The sequence below is a fragment of the Molothrus aeneus genome, chromosome 11, assembly GCF_037042795.1.
Source record: "Molothrus aeneus isolate 106 chromosome 11, BPBGC_Maene_1.0, whole genome shotgun sequence".
Classification (NCBI taxonomy): domain Eukaryota; kingdom Metazoa; phylum Chordata; class Aves; order Passeriformes; family Icteridae; genus Molothrus; species Molothrus aeneus.
In genome coordinates this window covers 13,141,637-13,158,440 of record NC_089656.1, presented here as the reverse complement: position 1 = coordinate 13,158,440, position 16,804 = coordinate 13,141,637, and the positions used below count along the sequence as shown (strand labels likewise).

Sequence of the window (16,804 nt, the reverse complement as noted above, 5' to 3'; positions counted from 1 at the left end):
GGCAGAAAAGTACCTGAGAAACCATGATGCAAAAGGTTCTGTCCTCACTTCAGGATTTGTTCCTAGCTTCATCCCCTGTCTTTGTAAGTGGCAAAGGAAGATTAAAACCAAGTAAGAGAGTTTTGGCAGCACACAGAGATGCTGGCTTTGGGAAATGAGTCAGAGTATGAACAAGATCTTGCAACAGCAGCTTGGGGCAACCACCTCCCAGCCATCCTTCCTGCCCAACAGAGCATGAGGGTGTAGCTAGAACTGAGCAGCTGCTCATCATCTGGGATGGAACTGACACTGGAACTAGAGAGTCCTGCACAGCACTCTCTAATGGCAGCAGTGGCCCCTTGCTCTGGCTCCTGTGGAGGCTGAGATACCTTTCCCTTTGGAAGCCATGGCAGGGGTTCCTTGTTTGAACTTTGTGTATTGGGATTGAAGCTGAAGGTTGCTGCTCCTGTATCTTCATGCAGACATGGCCACAGGACATCCCACCTGCTCAGGAAAGGGTGCAGAGTACTCATGTCTGTCTCAATGCACAGTATTGAAAATGTGCAGGGAGGTGTTGCACCAGGGCCACACTCACTGCCTTTCTTGGAGCATTTACCACAGGACTTGGCTGGCTGCTGCCTAAAATATCTGAGCTGATGTCCAGTGACAGAAGCCATGTTAAAACCCAGGAGATCCCAGGACATAACAAAAAGGACACAAGGCCATGCTGTTTGGTGACCTCCCTACTACCTGTGGACACCAAGCCTGTGAAAGGTAAGTTGCCTCATTCCTGCTCCCAGTCCCTGGCCCCTGTTCTGAGGCTGGAGCTCAGAGCTGTCTGCACACCCACCCAAGGAGACTGTGCAGGAGCAGGTTTCTTCTTGGCTGTTTAGCTGTAACTTCTTTGGAAAAAGGGCTGCATCTAGGTCTGTCTGTACAGCATGTAGCACAATGAAGTCCTGTTCCTTGTTATGGTGCCAAGTCCTTCCCAGTGCCTTTATAGCCTCACTGTCTTCCTTCCCAACTCCAGAGTTGTGCAGCTGGAAAAACCTCATATTTCACATGGCGGCTCCTTTATTTTTGTCTCAGGAACACAGTTAAGCCCCAGAAAATGTCTTGGGCATTTTCTAACAAAACTTGCTTGACCAGTGTATGAAACATTTAACTGACCCATTTCCTTTTTTTTTTTTTTTTAATAAAATCAGTCAGCAGCCTGGGGCAATGGACAGTTGTAGTTCTCACCCTGATGGGTCAGAGATGCCACTGTGCTGCTCCCATGAGAGAACAGCTGGAAAGGTGACAGCTGTGTGACAACCTCACCCACAGAGCATTAAAAGCAGTTGAGAGTGTGTTACAATGGACTCAGGAGAAGACTGAATTCCCCTTTTTGCAGTTAAAAAAACCACCTGCCCCCACATTATGCAGTGTGATGGAGTTGCATGAGCAAAGTTTGTCTGTGCTTAGGTCAGAGCTGAAGGTCTGTGTGGGAACCTGCCCACCACCACTGTTCTCTGTGACAGTGGTCACACCACACCATCACTCATAATAGACAAAGGAAAAGTCCCAAAATCCTGTTTTGTTTGGATGCTTGTTCAGGCGTGCCAAGCTTCGATGGTTGATGTATTTCACAAACTTCATCGTTTCTTTGTCTCTATAAACTAAGGCCAAGCAGTTGTCCTCTGGATTCACTGTCAACAGCTAGAGGATACAAAGATAAGGAAGGAAATCAGTTTCACAAAAATTGCTTTGATAAAATTCTTAAGAAAAAACAAAACCGTTTCAAAAATCAGTTAGAACAAAGGGCTAGCATTAGAAAATAATCTGTGACACTATTTTCATTTTAATACCCTTTACCTGAAGCAGTTATAGATTAAGGGCTTCTGGACTTCTTTCTAGTATGACTGCTCAGCACGGTCCTAGTACTGATGCTGAATGGGACCCCAGTGAACAGCACTTCCCTGGACAAGTGTTATCCCTGCTACAGCCTTGTGTCCCTTCAAGGCAGGCTTCCCAAACAGCCCTGGGTGCAGGTGCTGTGAGGCACTCTCAGGACCCAGGTCTCATGCTTTAGGTAAACAGCAGCCTCTTGAAGCTGAGGCCAGAGCTCCTCCCAGCAAAGGACGCAAGGAGGCTCCAGTGCACTACTGAGCACTCTCAGCATTATCTTGGCATTATGACAAAGTGCAATTATGTCTCTCCACCCTAAACAGCTTTATTTGATTTTATCTGAGGTCCTTACCTCTTCATCTTCACCTTTAGCAATGTAGGAAGTAAAGCCACCATATTCAGGATCCCAGTCTTAAAATAGAAAAGAAAGATTCTTAGAAACCTCAGTGCTGTCCAGGCTCCATGCAGCCTTCCAGGAGATGCCATTTTTTCACCCCACTCCTCAGAGTTATTGGATACAGGGTAAGTGTTTACCTCCTGCCAGTCTATTTGTTTTCTTCTGTTCAGAAACAACTTGAAGGAAATGTACTGGATTTCCCTTTTATGGTAGATGGGCTATTTAAAGTTGTTTGGTGCACTGCTCCTCACCTGTAGAACAGTTCTGCCCTAGCAGATATGCCAAAGGATTTCAATCAGCTGTACATTCTGGACTCATCTGGTCTAAAATGCTTGTGGTTAGATTTTTTACCACTATCTAACTAGCAATCAACCCAAAATGCCTAGGTATGCCTAAAGTAACTTTTGAAAAAGCTGGGCTTTGTGTATTGGAGGTGTAGTGATAATTCTGATGTGAAAAGGGGTGGAACACTCCTGGGTGTTGTGGCCACCTGTCCCTCCAGCGTGCCCAGAGCCATTGCTGAGAACAGGAAAGGTCTGGGAGGCTCAGCCTTTCCCTCTGCCCAAGCGCCACCTCCTGGCGCAAGCGGGAAAGGCCAGAGATGATTCCAAGGCCACAGTCCCAAACCTTCGCATGAGGACTACTGAAAACAGGGTTTATGCCGAAGTGAGGACTAGGACAAAGTCTACAGACACCTTCTATATAAGAAAAAGCAGGGATTTTCTGGCTGTTTTAGCACTGCTGAGAACTCAGAAGTCATTCCTTTATGTAAATCTTGTACAAGGAGAGTCTGACATCTCTCTTTCATACACTTACCTTCACAGCCACAGAAGAAGAGGAGGTCAAGAGCAAATTCTGTGGCTTGAGAGTCGTGGACCAGAGTGTAGTGCCCGTGGGTCCAGCGTCGCAGCTCCCCCGCACACACAGGGGTGCCTGAGCCTAGGAGAGGGCACAAACACCCAGGGAGAGCCATGAAACCACACCAGCTGAGCTCAAAGCCTGTGAGGAGCTCAGTGATCTCACACCACTGTGAAATTGTCTGCTGGCCCCAGTGAAAAAGGGTAAAATCACATATCACATACCAGTATCTTTCCTAGAGGAGACTCTAGGTTAGGTACTTTGAACAATGTGTAGGAGTGGGACCAAGATTTGCTCCATACATCCTCTGCTCCTGGTAACTATTCTGGTGGGATTTTTTCAGTGGGACTTGGTTTTTTTTATTACCAAGTGTCCAGTAACTTGTCTGACATAGTGCATGCAGGATGAGCACTTTCAAAAATTCTACCCTTAAACTTCAGAGCCACTAGTTTTAAATAAACATCACCAATCAAAATCCAAAATTAATCTAATCTTTCATAGTTGTCACTGCTGACAACTAAATTCAACTAATGTTTAGGCTGACAGTGTTTTCTGAAAGGCTGAATGCTAGTTTTAGGTATCACTTTTCTAATTCTAAAATTGTTTTACTTCTGACCTGCTCACATCTCTGTTTTGGATTTATTATCTTATAAAAGAATATGCTTTATATGAAGCAGGGGTATGTGGATGTAGAAACCACATAACTATTGACAAAAGATTAACAGTCCCCCCAAAAGTCCCACCCTTAGGACTTATGTCTGTTCAAAATGGTATCTTCAAATTAGTCATTGATTTACTCCAAATTCTTTTGCAATGATCACTGATTTCAGATAATCAGTCTAAAATGCTTCAAGTCCCACATTTGTGCTGGTGCCTTGTGCTGGTTGCAGTACAAGGTGAAACCCTAGTTCCATGAAAATCCCTGGGAATTAAGTTGAATCCTTTCACACTGCTGCTGCTCTACTCACTGCTCTGCATCTCGCCGTCCTGTGCTTCAGGGGTGCTCTCAGGCTGGTGTGGCTGATGGGAATCGCCATTAGCTGGTTGTTCAGTCTCTTCCTGCTCAGGTTTGGGACTGCTGTGCCCACTGGTGTCTGCTGCTTGTCCCTCCCCAGCATCTTCATCCTCATCAGAGGGAGCCAGGAAGTGCAGTTTTAGGCCAGTGAAGTTGGAAAGCAGTAAAAATAAGGCCTCAGAGCGCAGCAGCTGCAGGAATTTCTTCAGGGTGTCCGGGAGGCTGTCTTCCTCTGCTGCCTCATAGAGTCTGAAAGACAGCAGATATATCTCCTTGTGGGAGAGCCAACAAGGACCACATCTAGATGGACAGCATTGACCAGTGCAGCCTCATGGTAGCTCCTACTCAGCCTGATCACCAGGTGCAGTGTGCTGTCATTCCCCACCTTTTATTAGCTGGCCCCCGACTACTCCACTGGATCTCTTTGTTCTCCAATGCTTCACATAGTAGTTGGTATTTCTCTTTCTAGGAGGAAGAGATGCAGAAATGTTAACATTTAGCTCCCAAAAAAACAAGGTTGAAGACAAATGTTTTATTTCTGCTGAGTCCCAATGCAGCAGCGTACAGGCAGTCAGAGGGGATCACTCCACAGAATCAGAGTGGTTGAGGTTGGAAAGGGCCTCTGGAGGTCACCTGGTCCATTCTCCTTTAGGTGTGAAACTTAGAAGGTGTTTTGTTTTAATGGGTGTGCCAGCAAGCCCTTTCCCAGCCTTCATGCCATGTGGTACCTGCCAGCCCCTGACCAGCTCTGGCAGATCACATCAAAGTGAACCACTGGGCTCACCTTAAGAAAGTCTTTGAGGAGAATTTCTGATCGCTCCTCAAATTCCTCCTGAATTTGAGCTTGGGAGTCCAAGTCCAAATAAACTTCATTGATCCACTCATACAATATTTCATGCTGGAAGGGAAATGGATAAGAACACTGAATTTTGAGAAGTGAAGAAGATTCCCAAATTCCCCCTACCGAGCTGGCAGCAGAGCTCGATTCCTACACACAAACACACTTCACTGCCTGAGTTCACTGCACCACAGGTATTCACCACATTCTCTGAACTACTGTAGGTATGTAAAACATACAAAGATACATAAGAAAGAAACTGGATACAAATTTATTAACAGGAAATGAAAAGGAGAATGGGATAAAGATTAAAGCATCCCCAGTGCAATGATGCATTCCCTAACAGGTATTACAAGAACAGGAAAGAGACAGAAATGTAGATATGCTTGTTACTCACATCATAGGGGATGTGTGGGCTCCTGGTCAAGGGGGCTTCAATGTGTCGTGCAGGCCTGGCCACGGACGGGCCGTGGAACCAACCACTCACGGACAGGCGGCACTTCTGTGACAGAACTTCTGACACCTGCAATGACAGGGACAGCACTACTGTCACACAGGGACAGCTGGAGCAGGCACTCACTGTCACACAGGGACAGCTGGAACAGGCACTCACTGTCACACAGGGACAGCTGGAGCAGGCACTCACTGCCACACAGGGACAGCTGGAACAGGCACCGTGCAAACTCCTGACAGGAAATGGACTTGGCTCCAGAGAGCCCACTGCATACACAGAAATGTCAGACAGGCCTAGACCAGGACAGATTATCAGAGAGAGGTCTATTGTCCTGAAGTCCATTGCAGGGTTCCAGAATTCCAGTCTAAGCTTTTACTCCAAGCTCACAGAGAATCCATTCTCTCTCTTCTTCTGAGAGCTTTGAGTAAATCACTATCTGAAAACAATCAGGGCAGTGACCAAGTAGATGCTGCTCTTAATTAACATCTGTAAGAGATAAACGACACAAAAATAACCCCCTAAGTGGCCTAGGTCAGGACATGCCCAACCCAGTGATATCACTGATTATCTTCCTTTCCAGCCTTCTGCTCTCTGGCCCTGTTTGATACAGTCCCTGGTACTCAGGTACACAGGAGTGTCAGATTTCAGTCAGGTGTTTGTGCCATGCAGATCCCCAAATTATTCATTCTGTTCCCAGGCCTTTTCCTGACAAGTCTCACAGAGTACTCCTTAACTGTATCAGCATTTCTGCTGCAGGGCACTGCACTGTGTCTGTGTCACTGAGGGGGTACAGCCAGATCTGCACAGTGCCCTTGCACTGTTGGCAAGGTGATGGATGGCCTGAGGAGCTCTTCTGGAGCAAAGTCATGACCACCATATCAAAATGTGAGCTATTTTAAAACAAGCCAACAAACAAACAAGTGAGAGCTAAATTCACAGCAGTGGCTTGCCAGGATAGTAACACAAAATAGAAATGGAAATTTTTCTTTCCCAGGATGATGCAGCTAGACTGATGGTTTAAATTTGGCTTTGTTGGTTCTTGTCCTCCTTTAAGTCCTTAAAGGCCTCTCTTTAGTACACACCACTTAGCACAAGTATCCACTCTACCCACAGTTCTTCTCCCTCCCCATCAGGACTGTAATAACACACAGAATGAATAACCACAACAATGAGGATTAAAAAATTAACAAGAGACAGCTCCTTGCCTGGTGGAAAGAGACTGGAGACACTTCAAAGAAAACCAGGGTGTTCCATGAAGGCACTAATGACTTGGTGATTTGCTGTGGCTGGAAGTGTTCTGAGAAAGAAAACATATTCTGGTTAAGATATGAACTGGGACTTCTCTCTGACAACATGATTCTGTGACTGGTGGGACACCTGGGCATAAGAGTGCTGTAGAAGGACTTGGGACAGACAAGGGCATGGAATAACAGAACAAGGGGGAATGGCTTCAAACAAAGGGTGTGTTTAGATTAGCTATTAGAAAGGAATTCTTTACTATGAGCAGTGATGCACTGGCACAGGCTGCCCAGAGAATCTATGGATGCCCCATCCTAGAAATGCTCAATGGGCTTTGCAGCATCATGGTCTAGTAGACCATGTCCCTGCCTAGAGCAGGCAGGCTGGAACAAGACGAGCTTTAAGATCCCTTCCAACCCAAACCATTCTGTGGTTCTGCTGCTGGAAAGGGAAGTTATTGTCATCAGTCTGGAGTTCTAAGCAGTGGCATTGCTTCCATCTTGCCTCTGCTCTTGACCCTTCCAAAAGTTTGTCTGCTGTTGCCTGTTAGTACTGTCTGCAAAGTCTGCTACAACCCATCCCTAAGGGACACACTTTACTCATACATCAGCTTCTCTGAGCAAAGGACAAACTCTTTATCTCCCTTCTACTGTCTGAGGTGAGAATTGCTGCAAGGGGCACATGAGCTTCATTTTTTCATCCACCCGAGGCTGAGCTTGGAGCTTTTACCATCTGTGCTGTACAGATCCAACGTTCCCCCATCACTTTTCTCCCAGGGTGGGACAAGGTACAGGATGAAGGCGATTCTCCGACCTTCCAGTTCATCATCGTGGCACAGCAACACATCTGCAATTACACACGTTTTGCTGCTGTAGCATCTTTCCAGTACATGCATGATTCATTCCAACAACTGCTTCCCAGTTTTGTCCCCACAAGGATGTAACAAGAAAAAACATGTTCTTTACAAGAACTGCATTTTCACTCATCAGCATCACCAGCCTGAGATCTGCAAGATTCACTTCTGTGGGACTACAACTGACAGATCAGGCCACTCTGAAGGTGCAGGCAGTATACAGCAGCAACGCTTTTATCATCATTTGTAGTTCATTTTCAGACACTGTTTTGCTGCTGACAGCCTCTGGGACCCTCTGGAACTAGAATAAAATTAGTTGTTCTATAGACATTTTATTCCCTACACATACATAGAAGCTTTAGGGAAAGAATCACTTATAGACTGACCAGTATATTCATATTTAGCACAGGATATGTCAATAGTTGGCTCCAGCTCTATCTGGGTCACAGCAGAAAGCCACACTTGGAATTCTTCACACAGAGCATGCCTGGGAAGATAAGCACACAAATAAGTGTCATCCTGTGTTATAAAACATATAATCATAGACTAAACTAATTTATTGTCTCCCTGCCAACTGTTTAAACAGTTACAGCTGCTGTTGCTGTAAGCGACAGTGTGTTTCTGTAGAATCACATAGGTGCTGGCCAGGAAAACAGCCCAGTGCTCACAGCACTGCTGGGAATAACCAGCAGCAAGCATGCAACCAGTCAGAAGGTGCACCGGGAAGCGTTTCAGAGGTGACAGGAAAGCTGACTATGGATGAAAGCTGAACAGACTTCAGTGCCCATGGCAAGCACAGAGCAGATTCAGCACTCCAGGGCCGGTTTTTGGCCGGAGTATGGGGCAGAAGGCGACCACGTCGCAGGCCCATCCCGCAATCGCCTTCCCTGTGGGCAGAACCCCGAGCCCACGCTTTACCTCAGGGCAGCGACGTGGGGCTCCGGGCTTGTCCCCAGCTCCTCGGACTGCGGCGGCCCATGGAAGAGAATAAGGGACGGGGTTAGGGTGGCTGGGCTGGGAGCAGCTCGGCCCGGCCCGGCTCAGCTCGGCCCCGAGCCCACCTGCCACAGCGAGAGGAGGTCGTTGCGCCGCCCGCGAAAGTCGAGACCCAGCAGTTCATCCCGCAGCGCCTCCGCGAAAGCCGAGCCCGCCAGAAAACCGGGAATGACACCGTGCCGGAACGGGACCGGCTCCAGCACCACCGCATCTGCGAGGGAAAGGCCGTCGGTGAGGGGCGGGGAGCCGGGCCACGCCGTACCGTGCCGGTGCCGGAGCCGCTCCCCGCGGGCCCGGCCGGGCCGTACCGTGCCGGAGCCGCTCCCCGCGGGCCCAGGCCGCCCCCGCGCGCTCCCGCAGCGCCGCGTCCCCGAGGGCCGCGCAAAGCTCCGCGCGCGCCCCGCGCCTCCCGCGCTTCGCGGCCGCCGGCGCTGCCGCTCCGTGACGCTTGGTGGCCATGGTACCGTCCGGCCGGACTACAACTCCCTGCGGTCCCCGCGCTTCGCCCGCGGTGGCCAATCGGGTCGCGCGCGGGCGGAACGGGAAGCCGTTGGCCAATAAGCGAGGAGAGGCGGGGCGGAGCGCGGCGGGTCCCAGCAGGCGGCGCGCGGCGCTGAGGGCTGGGCGGGTGTTAATGGCGGACGCCGCTCCCGCCGCCCAGAAGTGATTGATCGCTCCCGTCGCCCGTTCCCGCCGCTTCTCGCCATGTCCGTGGTGCCGCCCAACCGCTCGCAGACCGGCTGGCCCCGCGGGGTGAACCAGTTCGGGAACAAGTACATCCAGCAGACGAAGCCGCTCACGCTGGAAAGGACCATCAACCTGTGAGCGCCGCCTCGGGCCTGCCCGGCTCTGCCCCCTCCTGTCCCGCCCCGCTGCCGAGCTCGTCCCCGCTCCTTCAGCGGCTCGGCGGGGTTTTCCCTCAGTGCCCGCCCTGCGAGGTCCGGAGGGTCCCGGCCCTTTGGAGGGCTGGGGCACAGCGGCAGCAGAGCCCGAGTGCCGATGGGGGCCCGCCCCCCTCACAGGGGGCTGAGCCGCGCTGAGGGTACCGAGGGTACGGAGGGTACCGAGGGCTTGCCGGCCTTGGTGGGAGTGTGGAGTATTCGGTGTTTTAGTGCTTAGAAACAGCGTCTGGCTCGGGAGGTTTGAACCCCGGGTAACACAGGCAAGGTTTAGGTGTGGTGAGCATCACAGACATTTTCGTGCTCTCCTAGGCATCCAGAAAGGCGGCAGAGAGACAGGGATTTTTCTTGGCCTCGCTGGGATTTGGGCTGACCGTGGGCAGTCAGTAGGATGTGGCTGGATGTGCCTGGTGTTTGTGGATTGTCTGGTACTGATGTTGGAGTTAAAATTCAGAGTGTTTCCTACCATAGATAATCGTCATAGATATAAACTACTTACTAATAAGTATTAATGTATTTTTTATGAGAAGTCATATATTTTTACTTCTTCCAGTAAATCTGGTGGATTTGGGATGTGTTGTTTGCTAAGTGCATCTGTCAAGTTGCAAAAACCAGCAAATGTTAGCTGCAACAGTCAATATTCAATTTTAGCTATTAATCACTGACACTTTTGTGTTCTTTTGGTGTAACTGAGTTTATTCAGAGTCATGTGAAAGTTCAAATATGAACTTTAGAAATTGGAATATTTCTGCTGGGTTTCTGAAGCAAAGACTCATCATGAAGCTGTGTTACCAGCAGCATTTTTTTTAAGTCAAGGCTGACGGTTTTGATGGACAGACTAATGCACCCACATTAGTATAGTATGGGTTAGCATAATAGGTTATTAGTAAAACCATTTGTGTATCTAAAAATGGAAATGAAAGGAAAAAGAAAAGTAGATGATTTTAAACTATAAGTGAAAGTAGGGGAGCTTGTTAGTAAATGAACCTGTGGTTTGGAAGCTGGTTGTTTTGGCTCACTTGTCTACATGAGAAAAGGCTCTGACAATGATAACTGGCTTGTTATTTTAATGGCTGTAAAACATGAGGTAAATTGGAGGAAGAGGAGGAATTTGAGGGGAGAAGAGTGTATGCTACTAAAGTTTGACATGGTTGGGGAAAGATTCCATGCCAAGAAGCATTTCAAGGAAAACATCAGTCATTCATTCTGTTAATTCAGTTGCTTTGTGCCACAGGTCAGTAAAACCATGGTGATAACTCATCACTGCTCTGCCCAGAACCATTTTCTTCTCCCTCTTGATTTAGCTGGGTGGTTCTGTCTTTCCTCCAGGTCTCCTGCCATCAGACCTGTCTGTTACATGGATTTAATTGTACAACAACACTCTGCTGTTGCCCTCTGTGCTGTCTTGGACTGACCCATTTCTTGCCTAAACTTTCCTTTCTTTCTGTTTTCAGTCCCTCTTACCTGGAGAAATTGCCGAGTTTCCGCTGCAGTGTCACAGGAGTGCAGGGGCCCTGCACCAGCCCAACAGAGGGATCTGCTCATGCTCTTGATCCTACCCCAGGCTCCCAACGCTGTACTCAGAAACTCAGCATTTCTCCTCCTTTGTGATCCACATGTCTGATTTCCCACTTCAAAACAAAACCGCTTCTGACAGTTTACTTCTCAGGCTCTCATGACATCTGCAGAAGAAAACCTGCAGTCCTGTGCAGCTTCCTTCCTTGCCAGCAGAGCTTTTTCTCCAGCCTCTTTTCCAGCTCCTTTCAGAGCATTTCCCTGCAGCGTGGAGATCAAAGAGGGTGGCTGTTGAATGACAGTTGGTTCTGTGCTTCTTTTCCTTCTTTTGAGCCTGCACCAGGCTAGAGTGCAGCTCAACAGGACTGTCTGTGCTTTGTGTTCCATAGTGCAGATCTCCCTGGGACAGGGGCCTCATAAGCCACAAAAAAGATTTTAGCCCTGCACTATGACTTACCCATCAAGCAGTGAAGGGTCTGCCTCAGGCTAGACACTGTGTCATGGGGATTTAAAGTTAGATTCCTTGCTGTGCAGTAACATTTTTTCTCCTCCTTACAGGTATCCTCTGACCAATTACACGTTTGGCACAAAGGAGCCCCTGTATGAGAAGGACAGTTCCGTGGCAGCTCGGTTCCAGCGCATGAGGGAGGAGTTTGACAAGATTGGCATGAGGCGGACGGTGGAAGGAGTTCTGATTGTGCATGAGCACAGGCTGCCCCACGTGCTCTTACTGCAGCTGGGTACAACTTTTTTCAAGCTGTAAGTGTCTGTTTCCTAAGTGTAACTTCAGTTTATTGTCACAGACCACTGAACATGTGGGCTAGATGTTAAACTGTGGCCAATTACTCAGTGTTTTGAATGGGATTAATTGCTTGTAAAGACTTAGTCTGGAAAGTATTTTTTGAATGGTGGTGTTTTAATCTAAAGTGTGTTTGACTCTGCTTGTGAGGGGGATGATTTAGTTTGGAACTGACTGGGAATCTTAGTTACAGTGCATCACTATAGTAAAATCTTGTTTAAAACTCATTATCAGCATTTGGTGTGTTGTACTTGCATTGTGAAAGCTGTTATGCTTCAGCAGCTTATGCTATGCCCATAAAAATGGGCAAGTGGAGGCCAAGGACTAAGCCCCTGTAAATGCAGAATGATACCTGTTGACAAACTAATGGCTGAGCTGGGATAGCAAGAAGGGTAGGCATTTAAATTTGAGAAAATTGTTTCAGTTCACCTCATAGTTATCACAGCCAGGGTGAAGTTTTAGTGATTGAATATGGTTGTAGTGATGGTGGTGATTTTCTGATTTTCTTTTTTAAACTAGATGGCCTTGACTTTTCTCATGTTACATGCTTGTGTTCTTGTTCTAACATTTTATATTGTTCTCAATTTTGTGTGTGTGTTAAATTTAATTTTACATCTAGATTAGTTTTTGACATCTTGATTTGAAGGGCTGTTGCAGACAAACTAGGCAAGATTGTAAACGATTTGCAAAATGATGTAATGACTGTAATGAAAATGAATAATCCTGCATCATTTTCCCACATTAGTTTTATTTTCTGCTTTCTGTATGCTTCAGTGAGTGCTGGTTTTGTGATAAGAACAAATACAGGCAGTATTTACAGCCCTTCAGCTTCTGGTTATTATTGTTAAAACTTTATAAGGGTCTGAGTTATTATCATGTGTATTGTTATGGTTTGTCCTGCTGAACTGAAAGTATTTTATGCGGTGGTTATTTTTAAGGGCCATAAATAGCCATTTTAGTTTCAGTTTTGGTGAAAGCTATGCTGCTGTCTTCAAATTCAGCAAAGCTAGTTCTGGAACTTCTGACTTAAGAGCCATAAGTGAATTTGTAACTCCCTGCCTGGAAGCACACTGGAACTTGCCTATGAAGATTAGTAAATGCAATAAAATAACTTTGGCTTTCATCACTGATTATTTTAACAGACCTGGTGGTGAACTCAATCCAGGAGAAGATGAGGTAGAAGGGCTCAAACGCTTAATGACAGAGGTCTGTTTGCTTTCATTATGTTGCTGTAGCAGAATGTTGCATTTTTTTTAGAATTACCAGAATAAGCTAAAGCATTAGAGTAGTTTTCTTACCACTGTTGTTATTTTGTTGCTTTTGTGATGTTCTCAGGTAGTTAACAAAAAAAGCAGTCAAGTTTTCATTTATCTGCATCATGAGTGTGGCTGACTCCTACCTGCTGCTCAAGTCCTGTGTTCATTTGCAGCTTTGCTTTCTGACTGGCTTCAGGCAAGTGAGTGTAGAGATGAGCAATAAGATATGTTCTGGAGGACAACTGATGGGGACTTGCCTTTGAGATGGTCCTCCCAATGCACCATTTTCTCCAAATAACTAAATTAATTCTGCTAGATAATGTAAAAATGTATTTCATTCTTCCCATTGGTCTGATAGGACTCAATCCAGCTGAGTACAGCATAGATTTTGAAAAGCTTTCTAGAGTGCCCTTGTCCTATCAGGTGAGGCTTTTACTAAAAAAATCTCAATTTATACAAAAATACTTTACAATTCTATTGAAAGCTGTCTCAGAGCAGTTATGAACTACATCAGACACATATTACAGCAAGTCTTTGTGCTTCCAGTATGTGTTTACTAAAACAGTTTCCTTGAGGTAGTTCGGGGTCTGATTAGTACTGGATGTTTGATAGATACTGGGTCGTCAGGATGGTGTTCAGCAAGACTGGGTGATTGATGACTGCATTGGCAACTGGTGGAGACCAAACTTTGAACCTCCCCAGGTGAGTGCTCCTGTGGGCTTCCATCTCCTTTGCTCAAATTCTGTCTGTACTTTTAAAAGCCTTCAACCTTTCACATGGGCTTCTTGAGTACCTGCAGCATGAGCAATTAGTTTTTCTGGGTTTTGTCTATTTAATTTCCTTTCTATCTCTGAAGAGAAACTACAGACTTTTTTAAAATGGAAACTCCTGTCTCCCTTCTCACACCTGTCCTGATGGATGAGAAACCACTGGATGTTGTAGCTTCCAGTTCTATGCTGAGACATATGCACCATTTAAATTCCTTTTGTAGCCACAATGGAGACTCTGGCACTACTGCTTATGGAACAGGTGCCCTAGTCTCACTACCCTGTTTCTAAGGGCTTTAATATTGAATATCCTTGCTTAATTTGTTTTTATGCATTTCTGTTTTATTCAGCTGTTTTAACTGCTTGTGATATTGCTGCCACTTCAGAGCCTGTCAATAGTTGTGACAGCAACAGCATTTCTTTCTTAAATACTTTCTTAAGAAAATGGTTTTCTTTATTTGATGCCATGAAAGAACAATATATGACACACTGAAAGCTTGTACAGGGCTTGATAATTTATTTACTTAAGATTACACAATATTTTCAAAGCTCTGTACAACTGGTTTTTACCATTTTTCTTCTAGTACCCATATATCCCAGCTCATATTACAAAGCCAAAAGAACACAAAAAGCTTTTTTTGGTCCAGCTTCAAGAAAAGGGTAAGTGTTTGTTTGCATCAAAGGGTTGTATTTGTACAATGTTCAAATGCTTACATTTCACTCAAGGAAAACAAAGTTGTGATTGTGTTTGTTATGGTATTTTATACCAAGATGTGTATGCTTGCTGTTGTTTGTGGTTGATCACTAACAAAGTTAAATGCTGGTATCTGTTTTGAAGGTAGATGATCCTTTGAACATGAGTTCCTAGTAAATTTTCATTCCTGCTCCTGCATCAGTCTGTGTACAGCATGTGAATCCCACATTTAACTAGAAAAGCAATAAACTTGCTTGAGTGCTCCATGTAGTGAACTTGTTTTGAGGTCTGTGGGGGATGATGTTACCTTGGCTGTATGTGTGCTGGTTTTTCTGATTCATCAACTTGTATTTGTTTTTAGCTTTGTTTGCAGTCCCCAAAAACTACAAGCTGGTTGCTGCGCCATTGTTTGAGCTCTATGACAATGCACCAGGATATGGACCTATTATTTCCAGCCTTCCTCAACTTTTGAGCAGGTATGTTGTATTTGTATGGTGGTTCTTGGGAACACGTTTGCTGTGGGACACCAGAGCAAGGCAAGGTGCTACAGAATCCAACTTGAAAAGGTGACATCTGTCCCAAAGATTCTGCTTCAGATGAGCTGGATGGACACTTTGGAGGCACTGATCACAACTGGCTAGCACCAAAGTCCTACCTAGCAGTTGTAGCTAAGGAAGACATGGAAGACAGTGAGGATGAGGCTGTGCACAGACTGAGGAACAGCTTCTTGGAGCTGTTGGGGACAGCTGGAGAGTTAAAGCCAGGATGTGAGTTTGAAGCACTGAGTTAGGTATGCATGTTATCACAGCTTTGTGCTGGCTGAATGTGGTGGGTTTTTTACACTCTCTAGTGGTGTTAATGAAGTGTAGCATCTTTCTGACACAAATATCTGTAGGGACAGCTGTATATTTTTCCTTTATGTTGCAATGTATACGTGCTTTGACTTTCTCACCTGGGAATGACTTATGGCTCGTCTCTCCAGAGCTCACTAGTCCTACTGGTCTCTTACTTGAGAGAATGATCAGGCATGCCAAGAGTTCCACAGCCTGCCAGCTCTTCCTCAGGGAAGTAGTTCTGTTGCCTGCCTACTATGATGAGAAATGTTAGCACTGGTGTTGCCCATAATATTCTTGTTTCCTGCTGAGTATTTTTCTCTCTAGCCCAAATTTTGGCTTCCCCTCCTCTAAAGACAGCAGGTATATATGAATACCAGCAAAACACTGTCTGCTATGCAGGTTGGGTAGTGGTGCAACAGACACATCCAAAGGCTGGGCATCTGGAAGCTGAGATGGATGCTTGCTTCCACAATTACTTATGAAACTTAGCTGGAAAAAATTCTCTCTTCACTGTGTCTGTATGTTCCCCTTGGAACATGTAAGGTTGGCCTAGCAGCAGAAATGCTGCAAAAGAGTTGCTGATGGAGGAATGTAACTCTCACTGTGATTTATGTATCTATTAACCTGTTTTAGGAGATGAAATGTTAATAATTAGTTCTTCTGCAACCATAAGAGACAGTTGTACAATGCTAGAGTAGGATTGGCTGTTAAAAATGATGTATATACTGCTATACTGTAAAGCTGTCTTATTAAAAAATGTACTTTTGTCCTGTCAGGTGGAGGCTTATCCAGAGCAGAAACAAAACATTTGCTTATTCATTCAAAAATGCCCTTTAAAAAAAGATTGAAAACTCCTCACTTGGTATAATCCTTTTAATTTTAGGTTCAACTTTATTTACAACTGAATTCCTATGTACCTGAAGACTCCAGTAGAAGAAGCCGTCTCTGTGAGCACAGCTTTGAACTGTAGAGACACGAACATGTGTGACACAAGGATTTTTTTAAGTCATTCTCTTCCTGAAGGCCACTAAACATTCTATGGTATGAACAGAGAAGTGAATCTCAACTGTTTAGCTAGAGAGATGGCAATGGGCTACCAGTGTTATAATCCCTTTTCATTGTAATACTCACCAATTTTTTGTTTTGTACAACATTAAACAATATGGTTCAGATTCTGTTTGTCTTGGGTTTGGTTTGGTTTTTGTTGTTTTGTTTCGTTGTGGTTTTTATAGTTTTTTTTAAGTTTTTTTTTCCCTTCTGTTTATTAGTTGTTTTAGTTTTCCTTATTGTCTCTTACTTTTGGATGCATATTTTAAACTTTATTACTTTTCTTCAGGAATACAGATGATCTTGGAATTAGGAGCTAAGCCATTCAGGGCCCATTCAGATGCTGTGATCTTTATCCCTGGGCAGTGAATATCCCTGGGATCAGGGAGAAATGAAATAGCTTAAGTGGGTTCAATATTGTTTTGAGTCTTAATTAACTTGGAGACCAGAACTGCTTTTTTGAGGGAGAATGAGT

The 16,804-nt window shown here is 45.6% G+C and overlaps 2 protein-coding genes across 2 annotated transcripts; one reads left to right on the top strand and one right to left on the bottom strand.

The window, feature by feature from the left end:
- Nucleotides 1-1,035: 1,035 nt before the first annotated feature.
- On the bottom strand, nucleotides 1,036-8,975 carry OGFOD1 (2-oxoglutarate and iron dependent oxygenase domain containing 1). Its single transcript, XM_066557300.1, has 13 exons — nucleotides 8,825-8,975; nucleotides 8,582-8,727; nucleotides 8,439-8,485; nucleotides 7,907-8,007; nucleotides 7,397-7,513; nucleotides 6,634-6,725; nucleotides 5,372-5,497; nucleotides 4,921-5,034; nucleotides 4,522-4,601; nucleotides 4,090-4,385; nucleotides 3,080-3,202; nucleotides 2,219-2,277; nucleotides 1,036-1,677 (listed from the first exon to the last, which is right to left on the bottom strand). Exons 1-13 carry the CDS (start codon nucleotides 8,973-8,975, stop codon nucleotides 1,516-1,518), a joined length of 1,614 nt encoding a protein of 537 aa, XP_066413397.1. The 3' UTR covers nucleotides 1,036-1,515.
- A 136-nt stretch (nucleotides 8,976-9,111) lies between these two features.
- On the top strand, nucleotides 9,112-16,457 carry NUDT21 (nudix hydrolase 21). Its single transcript, XM_066557528.1, has 7 exons — nucleotides 9,112-9,337; nucleotides 11,489-11,689; nucleotides 12,872-12,935; nucleotides 13,598-13,687; nucleotides 14,337-14,412; nucleotides 14,808-14,922; nucleotides 16,166-16,457. The coding sequence occupies exons 1-7, from the start codon at nucleotides 9,222-9,224 to the stop codon at nucleotides 16,185-16,187; spliced, it is 684 nt and encodes a 227-aa protein (XP_066413625.1). The 5' UTR covers nucleotides 9,112-9,221; the 3' UTR covers nucleotides 16,188-16,457.
- The last annotated feature ends 347 nt before the right edge of the window (nucleotides 16,458-16,804 follow it).

Excerpts from the sequence above, each read along its gene's own strand:
- OGFOD1 (XM_066557300.1), bottom strand. The coding sequence starts at position 8,975 with ATGGCCACCAAGCGTCACGGAGCGGCAGCGCCGGCGGCCGCGAAGCGC. Across the intron at positions 8,486-8,581 it reads ACCTCCTCTCGCTGTGGCAG|TCCGAGGAGCTGGGGACAAG; the intron begins GTGGGCTCGGGG and ends GGGCCGCCGCAG. Across the intron at positions 5,498-6,633 it reads CTCCAGTCTCTTTCCACCAG|GTGTCAGAAGTTCTGTCACA; the intron begins GCAAGGAGCTGT and ends CTGTCATTGCAG.
- NUDT21 (XM_066557528.1), top strand. The coding sequence starts at position 9,222 with ATGTCCGTGGTGCCGCCCAACCGCTCGCAGACCGGCTGGCCCCGCGGG. Across the intron at positions 13,688-14,336 it reads CAAACTTTGAACCTCCCCAG|TACCCATATATCCCAGCTCA; the intron begins GTGAGTGCTCCT and ends TTTTTCTTCTAG. Across the intron at positions 14,923-16,165 it reads CTTCCTCAACTTTTGAGCAG|GTTCAACTTTATTTACAACT; the intron begins GTATGTTGTATT and ends TTTTAATTTTAG.